This window comes from Mobula birostris, chromosome 1 (assembly GCF_030028105.1).
Source record: "Mobula birostris isolate sMobBir1 chromosome 1, sMobBir1.hap1, whole genome shotgun sequence".
Lineage (NCBI taxonomy): Eukaryota > Metazoa > Chordata > Chondrichthyes > Myliobatiformes > Myliobatidae > Mobula > Mobula birostris.
In genome coordinates this window covers 108,716,544-108,738,243 of record NC_092370.1, presented here as the reverse complement: position 1 = coordinate 108,738,243, position 21,700 = coordinate 108,716,544, and the positions used below count along the sequence as shown (strand labels likewise).

The window sequence follows — 21,700 nt, the reverse complement described above, 5'->3', positions numbered from 1 at the left end:
GCTCAGTTCCTCCAGTGCCTCCTTGATGTTTGCCTGAGGTGGACTGTATACCGCCACCAGGATGATGGCGGAGAACTCTGTGGCAGATAAAAAGGAGGATGTTTGACCACCAGATGTTCCAGGTTGGGTGAGCAGAACTGCCATGTCAGTGCACTACAAGGGGTTCAAAGTTTCCAAGATTTAAAGTACATTATACAGAATACTACTCTTGAGATTCATCCTCCCACAGGCAGTCACAAAACAAAGAAGCACCATGGTACCCGTTCAAGAAAATATCAACCATCCAACGCGTGAAAAATGAACAAATTGTGCCAATGGCAAAAAGTGGGTGAAAAACACATACACTATCAAACCAGGAGTCCAATAATACCGTCTCGTTCAGTTCAGCACAGTGCTGCTGGCCAATTGCAGGCCAGAGAGCCATTCTTCACCTGAGCACCCCAGTCCACATTGAATGCTCGGATCAAAAACAGCAAAGCAAGGAGGAACCAGAATCCAGAAACACATGCAAGGTGAACCTCAAAGTCCCCCAAAACAAACCACAGCCACAAGCCTCACCAATTAGTCCTTGCGGCATGGATCCCAAGACTCCTGCACTTCCCTCTGACAGCAGCTAGCAAGAGGGAGAAGAAGACCTGTCAAGTGCAGGCAGGCGGCACCCAACACACACCCATCCTCTGCTCTTATCTTTGTCAACTTCAACCTTGCTCGACGCCTCTTTTGGAGAGAAATAATGGAACCAAGCATTAGCTCATGCCCCTTCTCCAGGCCACCCACTCCGCTTTCAACCTCACCAAACTCTCTCAGAGACAGTACGGTGCCAGAATGCTTAATCAGTGCAACACCACACCATCAAAATGTAAATCACAGGTTCTAGTTGCATACAGCTTAGTACTAGAATCATATCTGAAAGTAGCTAAAGAATTAGTTTTGTGAACAGTCTGCAGTACGTCACCGTTAGCTGTGTTGTTCATTGGCACCATCAATCATAAAACCTACTCCGCCTATGGAAGACTGAGCGGTCCTGTTTTCATGCAGAATGATGAAGCCATTGGGCTACAACACTGTGTCTGAAATGGCAGGGGACAGCCATGATTCCATGAAGCAAAGTACACAGCAATCCCTCATGTCCCTCTGGTAAACCAATCTCGCTCTTGGGTCCTCAATTTTATTTTAAGAGACTGTACATTCACTAGCAGGAGTCAAGAGTGGTGGTATAGGAACTTGGTATTTCCAGTTGTACCTGTAAACCAGCGCGCCATCCCCCTTCTGTTTTCTTAAAGGGGAACTGCTCTCGTGACACAAGTCTCCTTTCCAGGGTCCGCTGATATCACTGCAATTAAGTATCAATAGTTTTTTCAGATGTTTTAAATACCCATGCTTGTGACTGTGAATTTCAGCTGTAGTCGTTCTGATTCGAATGTTTGATGATTCCTATTAAAGCCGCACGCAGAGTTGCCACTTATCAGCGCCACCTTAACCTACAAAGTTAAATTAACAAAATTTTAAAGCCATTTAGACAAGTAACAAGTGGGAGACTTTTAGAGGACTGCAAGCCAAATGCAGGCAGAAGGTACAAGCTGATTGCTGATATGGACGAAATTGGACTGAAAGGCCTGGTTCCATGATCTATAACACAAAGCCACAAACTCTTTGTGCAATATTTTTTTCTCCCTGACACTTCGTGGAATGTCTTTTGTTAATTCAGTTTTGTACTTTCATTGGCCCCCTTTCATTCATCCTCACAAACACAACTTCCCTTTGACAAAACCATATGTAAATTTTTTTTTAAATGTCTTCCATGTGAATTTGATTTACTATACAAGGCAGTGTTATGATAACAATCATTAGAAATTGATAAACAAACTTCCGCAAAGTGTTTATTGGTGTTTCGAAAAAAGGAAAACAAAAATTGTGTAAAAAAGTGATTTTATTAATAATGCATAAAACCATAGCAAAAAAATTGAACAAATAACATCAACCGTATTCTTTTCCATAGATGCTGCCTGGCCTGCTGAGTGCCTCCAGCATTTTGTGTGTGTTGCTTGGATTTCCAGCACCTGCAGATTTTCTCTTGCTTGTGAACAAATAAATGTGCAGGTTAAAAGTTATACCCACAGTGTCGAAAGGAAAAAGCCTACTTTCTATTGCATTTTCTAAAATGCAGATGAAATTATTAATGTTCCAACTATTGACTACAAATTCTCTGTCAGATAGCAAGCTCTCATTCACTGATATGGACACCATTAGTGAAGGTAGTTTTCACCCCATTTCTAGTTGCCCTCGGAAGTATTGACAGGAGCTTGATACAACTGAATAGTTAAATAAATCACTTCAGAAAGCAGTTTGGAATCAACAATAATGGTTTGGAACTGGTATAACAAATAGGCCATTGAACAAGGATGGTAGATTTTATACTCCACAAAACATTATGGTTTTCCATAATGCCTTAAAGCTAACTTTTAATGAATTTTCAAGCCAATCAGCAAATTTTCCACATAAGCCTCTTCTTTCCCTTCTTCGTTTACTAATTCAACATTTTCTCCTCCTCTTCGCAGCTCCTGTGTTCATGTAATTTCCACTTCAATGAAGTGCACACCTCAACGATACACATTACGCAATGTGGAAAAATATTTCACAGATTCAACTGTTGAAATTATTAGTGAATATCTTTTGTTTATGGCCTCCCATCTTGGAATTCTTGTGAAAAGTGGAAATGGTTTAATGTCTACTTTAATTAAGTCTTTTTTTTAACCAATTTTAAGTGCTTTATCAGTCTTCCCTTGGTTGCATTTGTAGAAAATAAACAAATTTTGAACTCTCACTCCCTGGATTGTTACTCTAGAATAGCCTATTAATACAATCATTAGAGAATGTATGTATTTATTCCAAACTAAATGGATATTATTTGCCACTTTATGCAATTTGTAATATCAGTTAGGAGTACATGTGCCACTTTGAAAGAAGATCATCATTTGACATCAGGTCAATTTTTAACCTGAAGTCTGAAGAACTTGCAACAAATAACAATTGTACTACCTTGTCTGCAACTGTATTGCTTGAATTTTCAGTAACCATGGGGACTATATGGCTACCTCCAATAAAGCCAACATTTTAGATTGTGAAGTAATTTATAATGTAAGTTATCACAAAATAACTAGCCACTATCTTCTCATGGGTTGGAAGAGGTAAAAGAAAGAAGCAGGTGCTCTATTTTGAGCCCGTGAAAACACAATTGGTCAAATAGAATATCTAATCTAATTACAGGCTTTTCGGTTGCTTGATTTAAAGGCATAGATATGGTGTTTGATGTTTCCATGTGGCAGTTCATAGTTTGCATTTCCTGTGCAACATGTTCTAAACCATTATTATACTTGCTCCAAAACTTCCTTTCATTTAAATTAAATCTGGCCCCTGGATGAAAGGTATTCAGTTATTTTAACACTGAAGAAAGCATAAAGTAGTTAATATAACAGAGCCAGTCCTTGAGTATAGTTCACTGAGTGATCTTATTGTAGAATCCCCATACAATTTTTACTCCAATCAACTTGAGTGGTTTCATTCCTTGTCTAGGCACTCTCAAGGCTGTGCGATTGCCTCTGCAAGCCTCTTCCAGAACCATGATTTAGTATTTGGGTTTGTGTAATCACAGCAAGTAATATGGCGGAGAATACTGGGAAACTCTCTCTTGATCGGTTTGCATTTGACAGGGATCAGCCGTTTGTCTCGTGCACCTGTAGAACCAAAGAAAAACAATGCATTACATTTGAAATTACTCTGCTACATCCAGTCGACTATCTTACTTCTCCACTTATCTTCACTTAAGACTATACCTTGGATAGAATTTGAATTACAGCAAGTCTGCAGAAAATACAAATCAGAAACCAGCTTTTATCCAGCACCACACTGAAAATGCCGGAGGAACTCAAGCAATTGAAATGGGTAGCAATTTGGGAAATCCCGCCTTTTGGGCAGACAGAGCAAAGGAGCTTCACGAAGCGGTCCCAGCACACTCAGAATCTCTGCCTGAAATTGGTTCAATGCTGAGCACACATATCCAGAATCAGCTCTGTATGGTTTGGTTCAGTGATATACCCTGTAGAGTACCAAGGAGGTAGCTAGTAAGCTGCTTTACTCCCTGCTACACCTTGTTGTTTGCATGGCTCTACTGCTTCCACGAAGATGCATTTTTGCCATAACTGCTACGGAAATCGGAAAGGCTTCCCAAGGCATCATTCAATGACGGAATGGAGGAGAGTGCCTATGCACTCACAAGTGAAAAACAGAAAAACTTTGTGGTAAATATCACTTCTTAAAAAATAAAACAGTATTCAATTAGAGAAAAATTGAGAAGCTCAAAGGTTGAAGCAAGAGATCAAATGTTGAACAAACCAGTGAAAAAGATGAATTGGTGTGAAATTCGTAAAGAGAAGATGGAAAAGTTAATAACACAGCACACAAAAGAAATGAGTTGATGATAATATATAATTTATAGTTAGTTTACCTGGACTAAGACTCAAAGCAAACTTTGTTTGAAAATCACAATCGTCGCTAACCAAATAGTCATCAGAAATTACAGCCACCATTCTTTTACACCTGTCAATTAATAAGAAAAAGATCACCCATAAGTTTCCAGTGGAACGCCTGCAATTCATATCACTCTAGTATTTAATTTTAGTACTTTAGTCACTACCACTAACTTCCTTCCCTGTCTGACGTCAATTTCAAGTAGGAAAAGTTCCCCACAAGTGTAATCAATTATAAAAAGATTATTTGTTATAGATCACTGGAGTCCACAGATAAAATATAATTACTGGCAAAATGTGATGAGATGGCCTGGAATAGAAGTGAGGGCAATCCTCACCCTGAAGTCATCATCCGAACACAGTGGTGTCAGAAAAAAAAAAATACCTCTCCCTCAATGTCTCCAAAACAAAGGAGCTGGTTGTGGACTACAGGTAGGATGGAGACAAGGTTAACCCCTGTTGACGTCAATGGATCTGGGGTTGAGAGGGTGACGGCTTTAAGTTCCTTGGCATACATATTACCGAGGACCTCAACTGGTCTGTACATACCAGCTGTGTGGTGAAACAGCGCCTCTTTCACCTCAGATGGTTGAAGATGTTCAGCATGAGTGCCCAAATCTTAAGGACTTTCTACAGGTGCACAATTTAGAGCATCCTGACTGCCTGTACCACTGCCTAATATGGGAAATGTACTTCCCTCAATCGCAGGACTCTGCAGAGAGTGGTGCGGACAGCCCAGCACATCTGTGGATGTGAACTTCCCACAGTTCAGGACATTTGCAGTGACAGGTGCATAAAAAGGACCCGGAGGATCATTGGGGACCCAAGTCATCCCAACCATAAACAGGCCATCAGACTGACAATTGTATCTCTCAGCTATACTGACTTTTCTGTTGTACATCTTACTATACATACTATTTATTACAAATTACTATAATTTGCACAGTGCACATTCAGACATAGACGTAACATAAAGATTTTTACTCCTCATGTATGTGAAGGATGTAAGAAATAAAGTCAATTCAATCAAAACATTTCAACATGCAAAAATGAGGAAGTAAGTGACCATTCTAATTCATCTTTTCAGTATTCATCCTTGGCATCAATCCATGCTAAAAAAAGCTCTCAATATTGATTATTAACACATTTTCTTAATTGAACGAACATATTTATCACGGTTATGGAAATGTACTTTCAGATCTCAATCCACCATTCAAAAATATTTCAGTTTGACTTCCTAGTGCTTGAATCACATCCCACAAATGACTCAGCAAACTTTTCTGGCTGAGGCACTCTGAGTGCTTCCAATTTCAATCTTTGAAACTCTGTTGCATTTATTGCTTACAAGATGAAATATCTAGGGAGAATATATTCGACTAGGGTGAAAAAGACATATTAACTCTGGGTTCTGCTCCTCATTGCTACTCAATGATCTGTGCAGAGGAACCTGAATTATGTTAGCAGATGACCTTCCTTGATTTTGAGCTTCCTGCCAAGCCATGTTGTTAAGATATACTTATGAATAAGAATTCTGAGTAGGGTATCAGAAAAGATTCCAACATATTTTAATTTCAGAACAATGCTGTACGAAGCCTAAGAAGACATAATATCCAGGAGGTATTGCATGCTTGGGAAGACGTGGTGTCATGTGTCTTCCTAAGGTTTTAAATGTTGGGAGGCTGGGATCCAGACCTTGTGTCTGGATCTGTTGTAGTCTAGTAAATGGGGACTAATTGCTAATGATTGGTTAACAATTTCATTTGCGATGGACCATCTGATAAGGGAAAGATGGGCCTGAATGCCTCAATCTCAAGAAACATAGTGAACGACTCTCCTTATTCCCCATGACAAACTACTGACACACTAAGTTCTCTGCTAATGTGGTCATTGCCCCAAAACCTGTTGTGTTCCCAAATCCTGCTTGACAGTTTCTGCATACCTTTTCTCAATGAGCTCACTAGAGATGGTCCAGATGCATGACCCTGGCAGCACATCACGATCAAATACACACAGCTTAAGTTTGTATGCAGTCTGCTCGAGTTGCTTGATCATTTCATGAACAAACTCAATGTCAGCTTGACAATAGCAGATAAAGGCATCAAAAAGTCTAGGTGTATCGCCTGTAGGGTAAAAGAGCACTTATTAATCCATCACCTGGTACATGCATACCCTACAGCTCTGAAAGAATTCCTCCGCTAGTAGTTTTCCCTCACCTGATATCACCTATCACTTGCCAGCTTGTACTCCTTCCCCTCCCCCACTTGCTTATTCTGGCTTCTTCCCCCTTCCTTTCAAGTTCCCATGCAGGGTCTTGGCGATGTGTCAACTGTTTGTTTCTCTCTGTCCTGTTGAGTTCCCCCAGCACTTTTGTATGTGTTGCTCTGGGTTTCCAGTATTTACAGAATAGATTGTGCTTCACATTTCAGTCATACAGGTCCTTCAGCCCAACTTGTCCATGCCGACTTAGGTGCCTTCCTGAGCTCATTCCATTTGACTTCATCAGGCCCATTTTCTTCTCAACCTTTCCAATCCAGAAACCTCCCTAAATGTTTTAAATGTTGTAATTCTACCCATCTCTACCACTTCTTCTAGCAGCTACCCGCCACCCTCTCTATGAAATATGTTTTATTCAGCTCCCTTGTAAATTTTACCCCTCTCACCTTTAACCTATGCCCTTTAGCTTTAGAGTACTCTACCCCAGGGGGAGTGGAACTAACTTTCCACATAACCTATGGTACTCATAATTTTATAAATCTCTACAAGGTCACCCCTCAGCATCCTTCAAGAGAAATGGTCCCAGTCTATCCAGTATTCAAGCCCTTCAGTCCTGGCAAACATCTTTGTGATTATTTTCTGTATCGTGTAACTTAATCATATCCTTCCTATAGTATAGTGACCAAAACTGCACATAGTATTCCAATGATGCACTAACCCTTGTAGTCAATGCATCTGCTGTGGATCAACTGATTAATTACTAGCTATGGTCAACAATTCCAGCAATATTGGGTCCTTCCAGCTACCAAGAAGTAGTTGGGAAACCAGATAGATTCCATTTTTTTCAAGTAAGTGCTGACCATTAAAATGAAGGACAGCTGAAATTTTACCACACACAAAACCTATTATTTTGATTAGATGATTTTACACTATGTTACCTCTCACTATCTTTGTAAACAAAGAAAAAGCTGAATCCCTTTCATCAGATGGCTTCCTATTGATCAGGTGGAAATACTGAATTTACCTTTAGGTTTTATGTATGACATAGACAGCAGAAATGAGCTAGCTGTATTATATTTTCAGAGGTGCATCACTATAGCCAAGAAAATAAAATCCTAAATTTGAAGCATTAGACCATTATGTTTCTCTGTAAATATGTTTACACTGCTTTAGTTCTCTGCTTTGGACCAATAGTTGCATGTTATTACATAAAATACACATGATAGCAAGGTTATCATTTCACGTTCATCCTCAATATACTTCATAACTTACAGTCTGATTTAATTTTGTCTAAACAAGCTAAAACAAATTAACTTTTTGAAATGATTCTTCACTATCTCATAAACCCAACAGAGTTAGTAATTATTATGAAATTTCTCTAATCATTGTCCAAAACCTTTTCTCATAATAGTTATTTAGCTTTTAGTTAGGAAGCAGGTCTATATTTCCACATAACATCAAAAGCGGTCATTTCAGTCCATTTTGTCTTTGCTGGTTCAGAGAGCAATATTATTCTCCCACTCAGTTTTCCTGTGATTTATTCTTCCCATTTTTCATCAAGTCCCTTCAGCTTTTAACCACCTATCTATATGTAAGGTGCAATTTATAGTGGCTAATTTTATCTACACTTGGCATGTCTTAGAAATGTTGCTATGTGATTCATATATTTGGTTCAATCCTATGGTTGAAACACAGCCAAAGGAAGAATGTACGAACTTCACTCAAACAGTACCAGAGATATGAAATTATCTCAGGTGCATCATAGTACTGTCCTCAGCTGCAATCAAGGTCATACATTAGGGTTATAGCCAAGAATATTTATTTTTAAAACTCATCCTTGGATGCTTAGATCTTTAAACGGAAGGAAGAACAATCCTCGCTGTGACAAATATTAACAGCGTTACTTTGTTCTCCTGTAAGAAAAATGATCTTACCTGAAGTACCACATGTGCTCTTTGGGCCACTACTATCCACTGATGGCACCTGAACTGGTTTATTGAGGTGTTCTCTGCAGTACTTTTCTGTAAAACACAAATAAAGATGGATTATGATACTTAAACACTGATACAAATTTTTAGACTTAAATTCCTTTTATCTTTGAACCCAATTTTCTGCCAAGTGATCTTATTCTTCCAAATTTGTTTCACATATTACTCTGATCAAAATGATTTACCCTTCCAAGTTAAAAGAAAATAGCTGTTTGAGGGTTTTGTAATTATTTTTAAACTCAGACACTTCAGGGTTTTTCTTAAGAATAACACTTTAATATTTTAAGAGTTAACAAGTAAGTCACAATTGTTACAGCTATACAAGATCTTGGTCAGACCCCACTTGGAGTACTGTGTTCAGTTCTGGTCACCTCACTACAGGAAAGATGTGGATACTATAGCAAGGGTGCAGAGGAGATTTACAGGGATGTTGCCTGGATTGGACAGTGTGCCTTATGAGAATAGGTTGAGTGAACTTGGCCTTTTATCCTGGGAGCAATGGACGATGAGAGGTGTATAAGATGATGACAGCATTGATTGTGGCTTTTTCCCAGAGCTGAAATGGCTAACACGAGGGGGCATAGTTTTAACGTGCTTGGAAGCAGGTACAGAGGAGATGCCAGAGATAAGTTTTTCACACAGAGAGAGGTGGGTGCATGGAATGCACTGCCAGCAATGGTGGTGGAGCCAGATAGAACAGGGTCTTTTAAGAGATAGGTATACAGAGCTTAGAAAAATAGTGGGCTATGCGGTAGGGTAACTCTAGGCAGTTCCTAGAGTAGGTTACATGGTCGGCACAACATTGTGGGCCAGAAATGTGCTGTAGGTTTCTATGTTCTATGTTCTAATTGGCTAAGTTTGCCTGGTTTCATCTGCTTATGGACTGTAGTTTATCACTTGGACTCTTGCAATACCCCAACAGCTCTATTATCACTATTACCTCCTTTTCCATTGCTATATTGGGATTCAAATTCACCATCTCCAGAACATTAATTTTGGATAATGGGTACCACACTACATTTTAACTCTGTGGTACAGGTCTAGCTTTACTTTTGCTAAGTACCTTATCTCTTGCCATAGGGTTTCCTTAAAGTCATGTATATTTAAAGAGGCATGGATAACCCAGTTCCTTATTACTTACGGGTCTTACAAGGATACTTGGGATCAGAATGTTACTCCTGTCTTTATGACCGTACAGCGGTTCTAACTCCCCTTCATATTTTGCCGGGTCATTATTTGTTTGGCAATATTCTCCAGCTCCAAGGGCAAGGTGACCCTTGATTATTGCCAATCTTTGAAAGGTCCTCCACGTGTAACGGTAGTATAATGCCTACAGTCAGCAGAGGTTTGATACCATTGTGAACTATTCAACATATCCAATCCTCAGTTGTCAGGAGGTGCAACAAAACAAGCAGTAACAGATATCCACTGCATCAAACTAGATTCCCCAATAAGATATTAAAATGCTCAGGTAAAAACAAGTTTTTGTGTAATTTCTGCATTCCAGTATTAAGTGCCATCGAATTCATTCAGCAGTTTTATCAATTGTCAATCATGTGTTTCTAGGTTTGAGTTCTATTTCAAAAGGAATCATACAATCTGTAAACATTCATTCCACTGTGAGGCTGTTGCCTCAAAGACAAAGTTAAACGTGATACCTAAATCAGCCACTAGGTTTTAATATTTTCTGTAGGGGAAAATATTAAAACCAAGTTTGGTCTCACCTTCATTATATCATCTACACATTAAGACCCTCTATTACAAAGTGCAGGAATCCTGGCCTAATGTCTACGGCAGCTTCAACAATTCTTTTTCTGCATTCAGGTATCTGTTCCTTATTGCCCAAAGTAATGTCTGTCAGTATGGTGATCAACCAGAAATGAGAATGAGCATGGCATAGCTCAGATATTAAAAGCACCAAGTCAACTACTGCACAGAATTTTGTCATCTTCAGAAGTTTGCAGATGACTCTGCCATAGTTGGATGCATCAGCAAGGGAGATGAGGCTGAGTGCAGGGCTACGGTAGGAAACTTTGTCACATGGTGTGAGCAGAATTATCTGCAGCTTAATGTGAAAAAAACTAAGGAGCTGGTGGTAGACCTGAGGAGGGTTAAGGCACCGGTGACCCCTGTTCCCATCCAGGGGGTCAGTGTGGACATGGTGGAGGATTACAAAATACCTGGGGATACGAACTGACAATAAACTGGACTGGTCAAAGAACACTGAGGCTGTCTACAAGAAGGGTCAGAGTCGTCTCTATTTCTTGAGGAGACTGAGGTCCTTTAACATCTGTCGGACGATGCTGAAGATGTTCTACGAGTCTGTGGTGGCCAGTGCTATCATGTTTGCTGTTGTGTGCTGGGGTAGCAGGCTGAGGGTAGCAGACACCAACAGAATCAACAAACTCATTCGGAAGGCCCGTTATGATGTGGGGATGGAACTGGACTCTCTGATGGTGGTGTCTGAAAAGAGGATGCTGTCCAAGTTGCATGCCATCTTGGATAATGTCTCCCATCCACTACACAATGGACTGGTTGGGCACAGGAGTACATTCAGCCAGAGACTCATTCCACCGAGATGCAACACTGAGCGTCATAGGCAGTCATTCCTGCCTGTGGCCATCAAACTTTACAACTCCTCCCTTGGAGGGTCAGACACCCTGAGCCAATAGGCTGGTCCTGGACTTATTTCCTGGCATAATTTAAATATTACTATTTAATTATTTATGGTTTTATTACTATCTAATTATTTATGGTGCAACTGTAACGAAAACCAATTTCCCCCGGGATCAATAAAGTATGACTATGACTATGACTATTCACTTGAAACCTTCAACTTATATGGTTACCAGATGGAACCCTGCTTGAATTGTGCTATCCTTTGCCATCCAGGGTCAATAAGAGTGATTCATCTTGCCCTACCAAAGTTAACCAATCCATGATGAAGGAGAAATCAAACCTAGGATCTTCTTACTGGTACTGCAATGAATATACCTTAAGATTTTAGCTACTAATCTGTCATCTCAGGATCTGGTATCAATTGAATCTGTAATTCTGCAGACTCAAAATGTTAGCAGTTCCTATTTATTTCTGGCCACCCTTAAGTTGTAATGAATCTTATCTTCTTGCTATTCACTACCTACTCCAGTACTGTAGTTCAATTTACCTTTGTTTTCTGACTGTATGGAATGTATGATTGCTTTCGGCTGATTTAGTTTCTACTTTTGTTTTCATTATTCTCTAATTTTAGTGTTTAAAAGTAAAATAATGCATACTTCAAAAATATTCTTCATAATGCTGTGCAATTCCTCTAAAAAGTTTGTATCAAGTTCTCTCGTCTACATGTATATTAACATATTTCATCTCATAATATACAAGGATTAATTCACTCTTCTCTCACTCAGTATGTTTCTACAACTTTTCTACTATTGAAATATCACTCAGGGAAATTCAACAAAGTAAAAATCAGGTAAAATGGATGCCAAACCAAAGAAATGTGATTAGACAAAGTAATCAATAGCCTTCACAAAGAAGTGGGCAATGAGGAAGAGAGTAAGGTGAAAAGAGGATATTCCAAGAATTCAAAAATTCCTTGATTTAGAAGGAAACTTTCATTGACAATGATGCTGTAGCAGTGCCTAGAGAAAGAGTGGCTATCAGTGGCTATATTATTGGATCAGGGTTCTTGAATTTTGAAACACCAACTTCAAATTTCAAATGGGGAAGATGGAAGAGAGAAGGAAAAGGAGAAAACGAGTAAATGAGAGTAGAAAGAGCGAGAAATAGTTAACGAGAATGAGAAGGAGAAAGAGAAAGAATGATAGATGTCCACAAAGCTGCAGTATTCTTTTAAATTTTATGGCTGATTTTTTTCATTTTTAGAAAAACTGATATCCAGGAATTGTCCATTGCAAGTGGCATTGAGTTAGTTTTTAAATCGACTGAGAGAAATCATTTTTTTAGTTTTTATTTCCCCAAGCTAAAATGAGTAAAACAGATGTGAAATTGTTTTGCTCCGCCTACACATTTAAAAATTGACTGAGATCAAGTCATTACAGAACTATTGAATTTGTATTTAATCACCTGGAATGTGTATCTGAATTATGACTTTGTATTCTTAAAAATGTTATCAAACAGGTAACAGATAAAAATATGAGAAAGGAAGATAGTTGAAATCCTGTTTGCTCAAACTAGGGAAGTGAAATGTGAAACTTACTGTTACTTCGAAATGTAATCTGTACTTTTTATTGGCGATGGAAGTGCAGCTTTACATTAAAGATGAGACCTCTCAGTTAGTAAGGTATTCTGATCTTGCCTAATCATATTGTTGGAGGATTGAGCTCCAGGACAATGATGAGAATGTACAGGGTCCAGCTTGTGCAAAAATGTGATCAGTACCAGCTGATGTATTCAAAGTTATCATAAGTAAATATACATAAAATGAGGAATTCTTTACTTTTATTCATTTATTAAAAGTCACCAGCTATGATTTCTGCATAGCCAGCAAAAATGCAATTACTAGTCCGCTGTAAACAAAGGTATGTAAAGGGAGACATCAGTCATTGAGGCAATGGGAATTAGAGGGGCACAAGATGCTAGGGTCAGTGGAAGAGTTCTCAGAGAATTGTAGGACTATAGAGAATTACCGCAATGGTGAAGAAAACTAATTGTAAAGAAACACAATAGGAAAGTGACGTTTCACAAGAGATACCAGGTTGTATACTGCTGTATTGAGATATACATGCTTGCCACTATTTTACATCTTTATACACATGTATAAGGGAAATGTCCTGCAAAGCATGACCTAGGTAGTAGAAATTTTGCTCTCTTTAAATACATTATAAATATCGTAAATGAATAAGCAAGGATGCACGTTATTACTCAGCAATTAGATCGAATGCAAAAACCATGGGAAACTGGCCTTGCAGTAAAATTACAAACTAAAAATAGCACCTTTAAGATTCACTTCCTTTTCTTGATAATAGGTACCAAAACTAAAGTTGTAAAGCTCCTGCTGAACAACAGTAAACATCACTGTCTTTTACCAGCTTTACAATAAGTCACAGGGTTTACCTTATTTTTTTTTGCTGTGAGATAAGGATTTTTGCTAAGTCTTCAGTTATAAACTTCCTGAAGCAACAATTTCGAGTTTACACCGTTATATGCTTTAATTTGTGATGGTGACGTATGCATAAGCAATTCCCTCATTTCAGTTGGTGGTACTCCTGTGCCTTGCAGCCTGACGAAGGCATCGGAGAGAGTGGTATTCAATTCATATAGGGAATAAAGGCATTCCAAAGATTGCTCCAACGTTTATGTTGTCAAACAATGATTTTTATAGGTTATTCTGGGATCATAAACAATTCAAAAACTATAGCAATGCAGATGGCAGAGTTATAAATTAAATATCTTTCAAACTCTTTAGCATATCACTGGTCATTAGGACTCTAAAATATCTACAGCATTAATACGAGCTATATTAAAAATTGTCCAGTCCAAAATTTGCTGTTGTTAATGTGGACAAATTGATAAATTGTTTAGAAAATTGAAATAATTCATCATTAAAGTAGGAATATAGGGTACAGGTTTGGTTCCATAATCTATGCTGATTCTTAAAAATAACACATAATGAAACTGGCAAGAAATTTGAGTGCAAGTAGATCTTGTCCACAAAAGCACACTGATGTGTATAATTTACACCCCAGGAAAGCACACACACCAGTAAATTTAACAGTTCCATGTTACATACTCTTGTAGCCCGTGTTAACATCAAAGTTAAATGAGTGGACCAGCATCTAGATTAGTGACATTCAAGTCATAAAAGCAAAAAAAGAGGGCATATAATATAGCAAAAAATGAGAAGTTAGAATATTAGGAAGCTGTTAAAAGCCAGTAGAAGGTAACTAAAAAAGCATGAGGATAGAAAAGATGAAATATGAAGGTAAGTTAGCCAAGAATATCAAAGAGAAAACCAAACGATTTTTCAGATATATAAATGATAAAAGAGAGGCGAGAGTGGATGGACTGCAGGAAAATGATGCTGGAGAGGTAGTAATGGGGAACAAGGAAATGGCAGACAAATTTAGTAAATACTTTGTGCCAGTCTTCACTGTGGAAGACACAAGCAACATGTCAGAAATTCAAGAATATCACGGGGCAGAAGTGAGTGTAGTTGCTATTACTAAGGAGAAGATATTTGGGAAGCAGAATGGTTTGAAGGTAAATATGTCCCGGACCAAATGGACTACACCCCAGGGATCTGAAAGAGGTAGCTGAAGAGATTATGGAGGCATTAGCAATGATCTGTCAATAATCACTAGATTCTGGTGGACTAGAACTTTGCAAGTGTCTCTCCACTATTTAAGAAGGGAGGGAGACAGAAGAAAGGAAATTATAGGCCATTTAGCCTAACTTCAGTGGTTGGGAAGATGTTGGAGTCAATTATTAAGGATGAGATTTTGGGCTAAGAGGCTCATGATCAAGTAGTCCAAAGTCAGCATGGTTTCCCTGAGTGGAAATCTTGCCTAACAAATCTGTTGGAATTCTTTGAGGAAATAACAAGCAGGATAGACAAAGAGTCAGTGGATGTTGTTTACTTGGATTTTCAGAAGGCCCTTATCAAGGTGCTGCACATGAGACTGCTTAAGAAGATAAGAGCCCATGGAATTACAGGAAAGCTAGTAGCATGGATAGAGCATTGGCTGACTGGAGGAGGCAAAGAGTCAGAATAAAGGAGGCCTATTTTGGTTTACTGCCGGTGACTCGTGGTACTCTGCAGGAGTCTGTATTTGGATTGCCTCTTTTCACGTTATATGCCAACCATTTGGATGACAGAATTGATAGCTTTGTGGCCAAGTTTGCAGACAATACAAGGATAGGTGGAGGCACGGGTAGTGTTGAGGAAGCAAGGAGTTTGCAGAAGGACTTGGACAGATTGGGAGAATGGCAAAGAAATGGCAGATGGAATATAGTTTAGGGAAGAGTGTTGTCATGCACTTTGTTAGAAAGGTTAAAGGTGTGTACAATTTTCTAAACTGGGAGAAATTTCAAAAGGTGCAAAGGGACTTTGGAATCCTTGTGCAGCATTCCCTAAAGGTTAACTTGCAGATTGAGTCTGTGGTGAGGAAGGTAAATGCAATGTTAGCATTAATTTCAAGATGATGAGAATCCAAGAGCAAGAATGTGATGCTAAGGCTTTATAACAGATTGGCCAGAATGCATTGGTGTATTATGTGCAGTTTTGGGCCTCTAATCTACAAAAGAGATGTGCTGGCACTGGAGGGCGTCCAGAGAAGGATCACAAGAATGTTTCCAGGAATGAAAGGGTTAATGTTTGAGGAGCATTTGATGGTTCTGAGATTATACTCACTGGAACTTAGAAGAGTGAGGGGGAATCTTACTGAAACCTATCTGATATTGAAAGGTCTAGATAGAATGAATGTGGAGAGGATGTTCCCTATAGTGGGCGAGTCTAGAACCAGAAGGCACATCCTCAGAATGGAGGGATATCAATTTAGAACAGAGATGAGAAGGAATTTCTCTAGCCAGAGGGTAGGGAACCTGTGGAGTTCATTGCCATGTATGGCTGTAGAGGCCAAGTCATTGAGTGTATTTAGAGCAGATATTGATAGGTTACTGGTTAGTCAAGGTGTCAAAGGTTACGGGAGGAGGCAAGAGAAGATGGTTGAGAGAGATAATGAATCAGCCATAATGGATTGGAAAAGGAGTCGTGATTGGCTGAATGGCCTAATTCTGCTCCTATGTCTTATGGTCTTATAGTCTAAAGGCTGATTTATACTTCTGCGTACGGGCTACGCAGTAGGGCTGATTTATACTTTTGCATAGCCCTACGCCATAGCGAGCATGCGTAGTTGTGTCTGCATTGCTCTGCAATTCCCCGCCAAAATGCTAGTTGGCAGTGGGGTTTCTATGCCACTCCGTTGAGTTTCTTTGTGAGAGACATGGACAAAGAAATGCATTACAAATATTTTCGGATGTCAGCAGGTAGATTTGACGAATTGGTTCATTGTCTCCAAACATTTATTTTGCATCAGTGTACAGACATGGCGGAGAAAAGCAACTGGAAATGTGCAGGAGGAAATGTGATGCTACCAAACGGACCAATCACAGTTGTTGTGGTCTGCGTCGCCGCAACGTGTGAGTTACATTTTTGGGGAGGTGCACATCACCCTATGGCGTAGGGTACGCGGTACCTACGGCGTACATTTGACGCAGAAGTATAAATTGGGCTTAAGTCCTTCCACAGCAGTTGGAGAATGCACTGAAAATGTAATTAAACAAATTTGGAAATAAAAATTTGGAATTGCAAAAGGTGACCATACGATCACTGGAATGCTGTAAAATCCATGTCCTCATAAGCAAACCTACTACTCTTCCTCTGGTTTGCCTGAACGTAGCTGCAGATCTAACTATGTGGTTCATTCTCAACTTCCATCTAAAATGACAGTGTAATCCATTCATTTCAAAGGGAAATTGGGATAGACCCTCAATGTCCGGCCTTCCACTGGTGACCACACTATGTGAATGAGCTAAAAAGAGACTTACCTTTATTTTATTTATTTCCAATTCTAAGACTTCAGCAAACTTAATCACAAGGAAATACAACATCATCAAAGACTGTCTCAATTGGGTAAGGAATTTATCTTTCACCAGATCCTCGATTTGACTTCTATGAATTTTTCACGTAAGTTTCTGAGACACTGCACTGAGAATGGCGAAAGAACCAGATGCTTTGTGAAACTACAGAGACAGATGGCCAGATTCAGCACAATTTCCAATGTCTCCACATTGCACAGGAAGTAGAAATTCTCTATTCATAGATGTTCTTCCCCAAACTACTTTATAATCAATGAAGCACATTTAATCTGCAAGCACTATTGTGTAGAAGACACAACATTTGATTTATGCAGGGAAATATCTCAAAAACAGCAGATGGTTTATGCAACGGAAATTTCTTTGGGAAAAAACAGCAATGAACATAGAGTATTACACTGCAGGATCAGGCTGTTTGGCCAACGATGTCTATGCCAACAATTCCTACAATTTAAACTACATATGGTCTATCTCTCTCACAGTTCCTTGATAGTTCAACACACAAAATACTAGAAGAACTCAGCAGGTCATGCAAGATCTATGAAGGAAAATAAACAGTTGATGTTTGGGCTAAGACCCTTTATCAGGACTTGGACTAAGATGTCCATTGCTTATTTCCCTTCATTGATGCTGCCTGACCTGCTGAGCTCCTCCCGCATTTTGTACGTTGATCTCCAATGTCTCTCATGTCCTTCACAGTTTTCAAGATTGTTTAATGTCATTTCCGGTACTTAAGTGTAAAGGAGAGCAAAATAACTGTTACTCCAGATCCGATGAAGCACAAAAAAATCAATTAAATAAAGAACATAATAATAAAAATGCAATACATATGGCTTACATACATAGATTATTTGCACATCCATAAAATAATGCTAGACACATGAGTGTTTGTACATTAAGGTGACTGACAAGAAATAATAAAGTAATGGTAGTGTGGGGGGGTGAGGTGGGGTGAGTTAGTGGGTGAAGGTGTTGGTCAGCCTTACAACTTGGGGAAAGTAACTGTTTTTGAGTCTGATGGTCCTGGTGTGGATATTACACAGCCTCCTCCCTGAAGGAGTGGGACAAACAGTCTATCAGCAGGGCAGGTGGGATCCTTTAAGATGCCACTGGCCCTTTTCCAGCACTTTTCTGCACTTACGTCCTTAATAGTGGGCAGGCTGGTGCAGGTGATGCATTGGGCAGTTTTGACTACCTGTTGTACAGCCTTCCTGTCTGCCACAGTGCAATTCCCATACCATGTAGTAATGCAATTTGTTAGGATGCTCTGTACTGTGCATCTGTGGAATGACAGTTCACATATCTACCTAAATGCCTCATAAGCACTGATATCCTGTCTCCTTCCACCACTTGCCCCGACATTGTGTACCAGGCACCTACCACATTGTGTAAAATATTGCCATGTAAGTCTCCTTTACACTCCCTGCCTGCCTTAAAGCTATGCACAAGGAAAAAGACCCCTCATAATTTTATATACTATCTCCCTAAGATCCCTCACTACGTCAATTCTCTTAAGGATTTTGTTATTTACTGTATACTTAACTCTCATATTTGAGTTCTCAAAGTGCAACACCCCACACTTGTCCAAATTAAACTTCATTTGCCATACCTCTGCCCATATTGCCAATTGGTCAACATCCTGCTATATCATTTGACAATCTTCTTCATTGTGCACAACTCCAACAAGATTTTTTTTTAAATCATATATTTTTGTCCAGATCAGTGGTCCCAGCACCACTGATTATTGATCTGTAGTCAAAATAACTCCATTCCAACATCTCTTCTGTCTCTATGGCCACGCCAATTTTGAATTCAATCTACCAAGTTTTCATGAATACTATTAGCCTATTGGACCAGTCTACTATGAGCGATCTTGTCTAAAACTATATTAACAGGCATTTACGTAGACGTGTACTTCCACTGCCATACCATCAATCACCCTTGTCATCTCCTCAAAATATTCCAGCTTCTCAGACATGAACTCGTCCATGCAAAACCACATCGACTCTCCCTAACAAGTCTATACTCATCCAGATGAAAGTAGATGCTATCCCTGTTTTGTCTCTACTGCCCTTCTTAAACAGAGGAACAATACTGGCTATTCCCCATTCCTCGGGACCTTCCCTGACACTAAAGAAAATACAAAGATCTCTATCAAAGCCCCAGTAAACTCAGAGACAGCTTCTGCTTTCTAATTTATTGCCTCTCTTTGCAGGACCACATCTCGCTTTCTGCTTGTCATAGGCACCATCATGGATCATGATCTCTGACTGCTTGCCCTCCTCTTTCAGAATGACCTGTCCCTTCTCAGAAACATTATTGGCCCTGGCAGTCTCACTCGCAGCCACAGAATCACTTATCTGTGTCTGAGACCACTATCACTATTGCTTGTCTAGTACTTGACCTAGACTGCCACACAAGAGCCAGTCATGGTGCTACTCATCTGGCCACTGCTGTCATTTTCTCCCAAGAGGACATTCCCGCAACTTCATCCAAAACAGTAGTTTATACTTGTTTGAGAGAAAGTGCTAAAGGAGACTCCTGCATGACTTTTCTCCACCCTCTTAGCTGTCACCCATCTATTTGACAGAACCTTTGGCATAGTCACCTTCCTATCTTTATAAATCTCTGCCAGAGTGAGTCCAGCTGCTGCTCCAATCAATTCACACAGTCTGAGAGGAGCTGCAGCTGGATACTCTCCCTGCAGACAAAATCACCAGGTCACGAGATTTCTCTCTGATTTCACAACTCACAAGATGAGTGTGCAACTCCACTGTCATTTAACAACTCAAGAAAAATGTCTTACTTTTCAGCTGTTTGCTCTCCTCACTGAAAACTGAGCTTCACCAAAGCACCATCTTGCACTTCAACCAGCTAGATACCATTGGGTCTTTTTCCAAATCGTATTGGGGAATCTTTTACGTTCACCTACTACTGCTGATTCGACTCTGGTTTAATGTTTCATTTGAAGTACTGAAAGGGTAGACCCACTGTCAGTTGAGGATGGCAATTGAAAGGCAAAATGCAAAAGAAGTATAAAATGCTCCCCAAGGTGTAAAATAATAATACTGCATATACAAGAATGCAGGGGAAACTTGAGATCAAGAAGCTTACCAATGGGTATCATGAGGTCTTCAAGGATATCTTCTCGCTCTATCTTCCTCAGCAGCTCCAGCAATTTGCCCACGGAAGAACCCTCTCTAGATCCCCATTCGTCCAACAGTTTACCGGTAGGATTCTCTAACCGGTCGTAGTTCCTAATCTCGAGGTAATGAAAACCCATCTCCTCAGCGAGCTCCGTCCAGTCTGCCGCCACTACACTCTTGGGATTGAGGAAGAGTGCCAGCTTCTTCCTCACCGCGACGTTCAGGGCGCTCAGAGGGACAGAGTAGAAGTCAATGGGCATGGATGAGTCTGCACTTTCCTCACCTTTCTTCGTGCAACTTAACATCCTGTGAGTTCACAGGACTCTGCACTGGGGTGGGGAGAGGGAAAAAATATAATTTCTATAATCGGCCCCGCTTATTTATCCTCTCCAAAGTATAACGATAACACATTTTCCCAACTTCATACTGAACTCACGGGAAAGAGAGGATATTTAACATCATCCCGTCAATGCAAAGCAATAATTTGCTTCATTAAAAACAGATTAAAATTATCTCCGCCTCTAGACCCGCCAAGGTGTTAACTCGACAAATACAAGAGGAACATATTAATCTACTGTAGTGTGTAATACATGTTGCAGAGAACAACCAAAGATTCTTTTTTAACTTCGAAACCATCAACGCTGAAAATAAAACATACCGACAAAAAGACCATTACAGAAATCTTCTCTCCGGAAACAAAACAGCAAATAATTCCAGTTTATATTTCAGGAAGCGAAAACTTTAATGTTGAAACAATCTCCGATGACACTTCCTAGGTCTCCACTCAGCTCCGGGAAGTGACGTGCTGGAACTGACGAGAAATCAACTCTTTAGGGTGGTACACAAATAACCAACCAACAGTTGAGAAGAGAAAGGTTGGGATTATCTGCAAGATAAATAAAAAAAAAGTATGTGCATTTGATACTGCCTGACTTGCTGAGTTTCCCACGCACTTTGTGTCTGTAGCTCAAGATTTCCAGTATCTGCAGGATCTCTTGTTTCAATTCATTACTCTTTTCAAAAGTCAGTTAACGTTTCTCACAATTAAATTAATACAAAAGAATATCGGGGATTTCAAAGAAATATGTTGACATTGGTTGTAAAAGCTGACGTTTATTGCCCATCTTCAACTAATCTTAAAGGGTGGGGCTCTGATCTATCTCCTTGAATTGCTGTAGCTAAGTGGTAAAAGAAAACTTTCAATGTGCAGGTA

At 39.5% G+C, this 21,700-nt stretch overlaps 1 protein-coding gene across 1 annotated transcript; it reads right to left on the bottom strand.

The window, feature by feature from the left end:
- Nucleotides 1-1,912: 1,912 nt before the first annotated feature.
- myd88 (MYD88 innate immune signal transduction adaptor) lies at nucleotides 1,913-21,305 on the bottom strand. The gene is made up of 6 exons (XM_072259851.1): nucleotides 21,146-21,305; nucleotides 20,456-20,816; nucleotides 8,675-8,761; nucleotides 6,466-6,646; nucleotides 4,505-4,596; nucleotides 1,913-3,734 (listed from the first exon to the last, which is right to left on the bottom strand). The coding sequence occupies exons 2-6, from the start codon at nucleotides 20,790-20,792 to the stop codon at nucleotides 3,580-3,582; spliced, it is 852 nt and encodes a 283-aa protein (XP_072115952.1). The 5' UTR covers nucleotides 20,793-20,816; nucleotides 21,146-21,305; the 3' UTR covers nucleotides 1,913-3,579.
- Nucleotides 21,306-21,700: the final 395 nt, after the last annotated feature.

What these genes read in the sequence shown, in the direction of transcription:
- myd88 (XM_072259851.1), bottom strand. Translation starts at nt 20,792, where the DNA reads ATGTTAAGTTGCACGAAGAAAGGTGAGGAAAGTGCAGACTCATCCATG. An exon ending in AGACCTCATGATACCCATTG is followed by an intron (nt 8,762 to 20,455) that starts GTAAGCTTCTTG and finishes TGTGTTTTACAG; the next exon opens with AAAAGTACTGCAGAGAACAC. An exon ending in TGCTTTGAGTCTTAGTCCAG is followed by an intron (nt 3,735 to 4,504) that starts GTAAACTAACTA and finishes TTGGTTCTACAG; the next exon opens with GTGCACGAGACAAACGGCTG.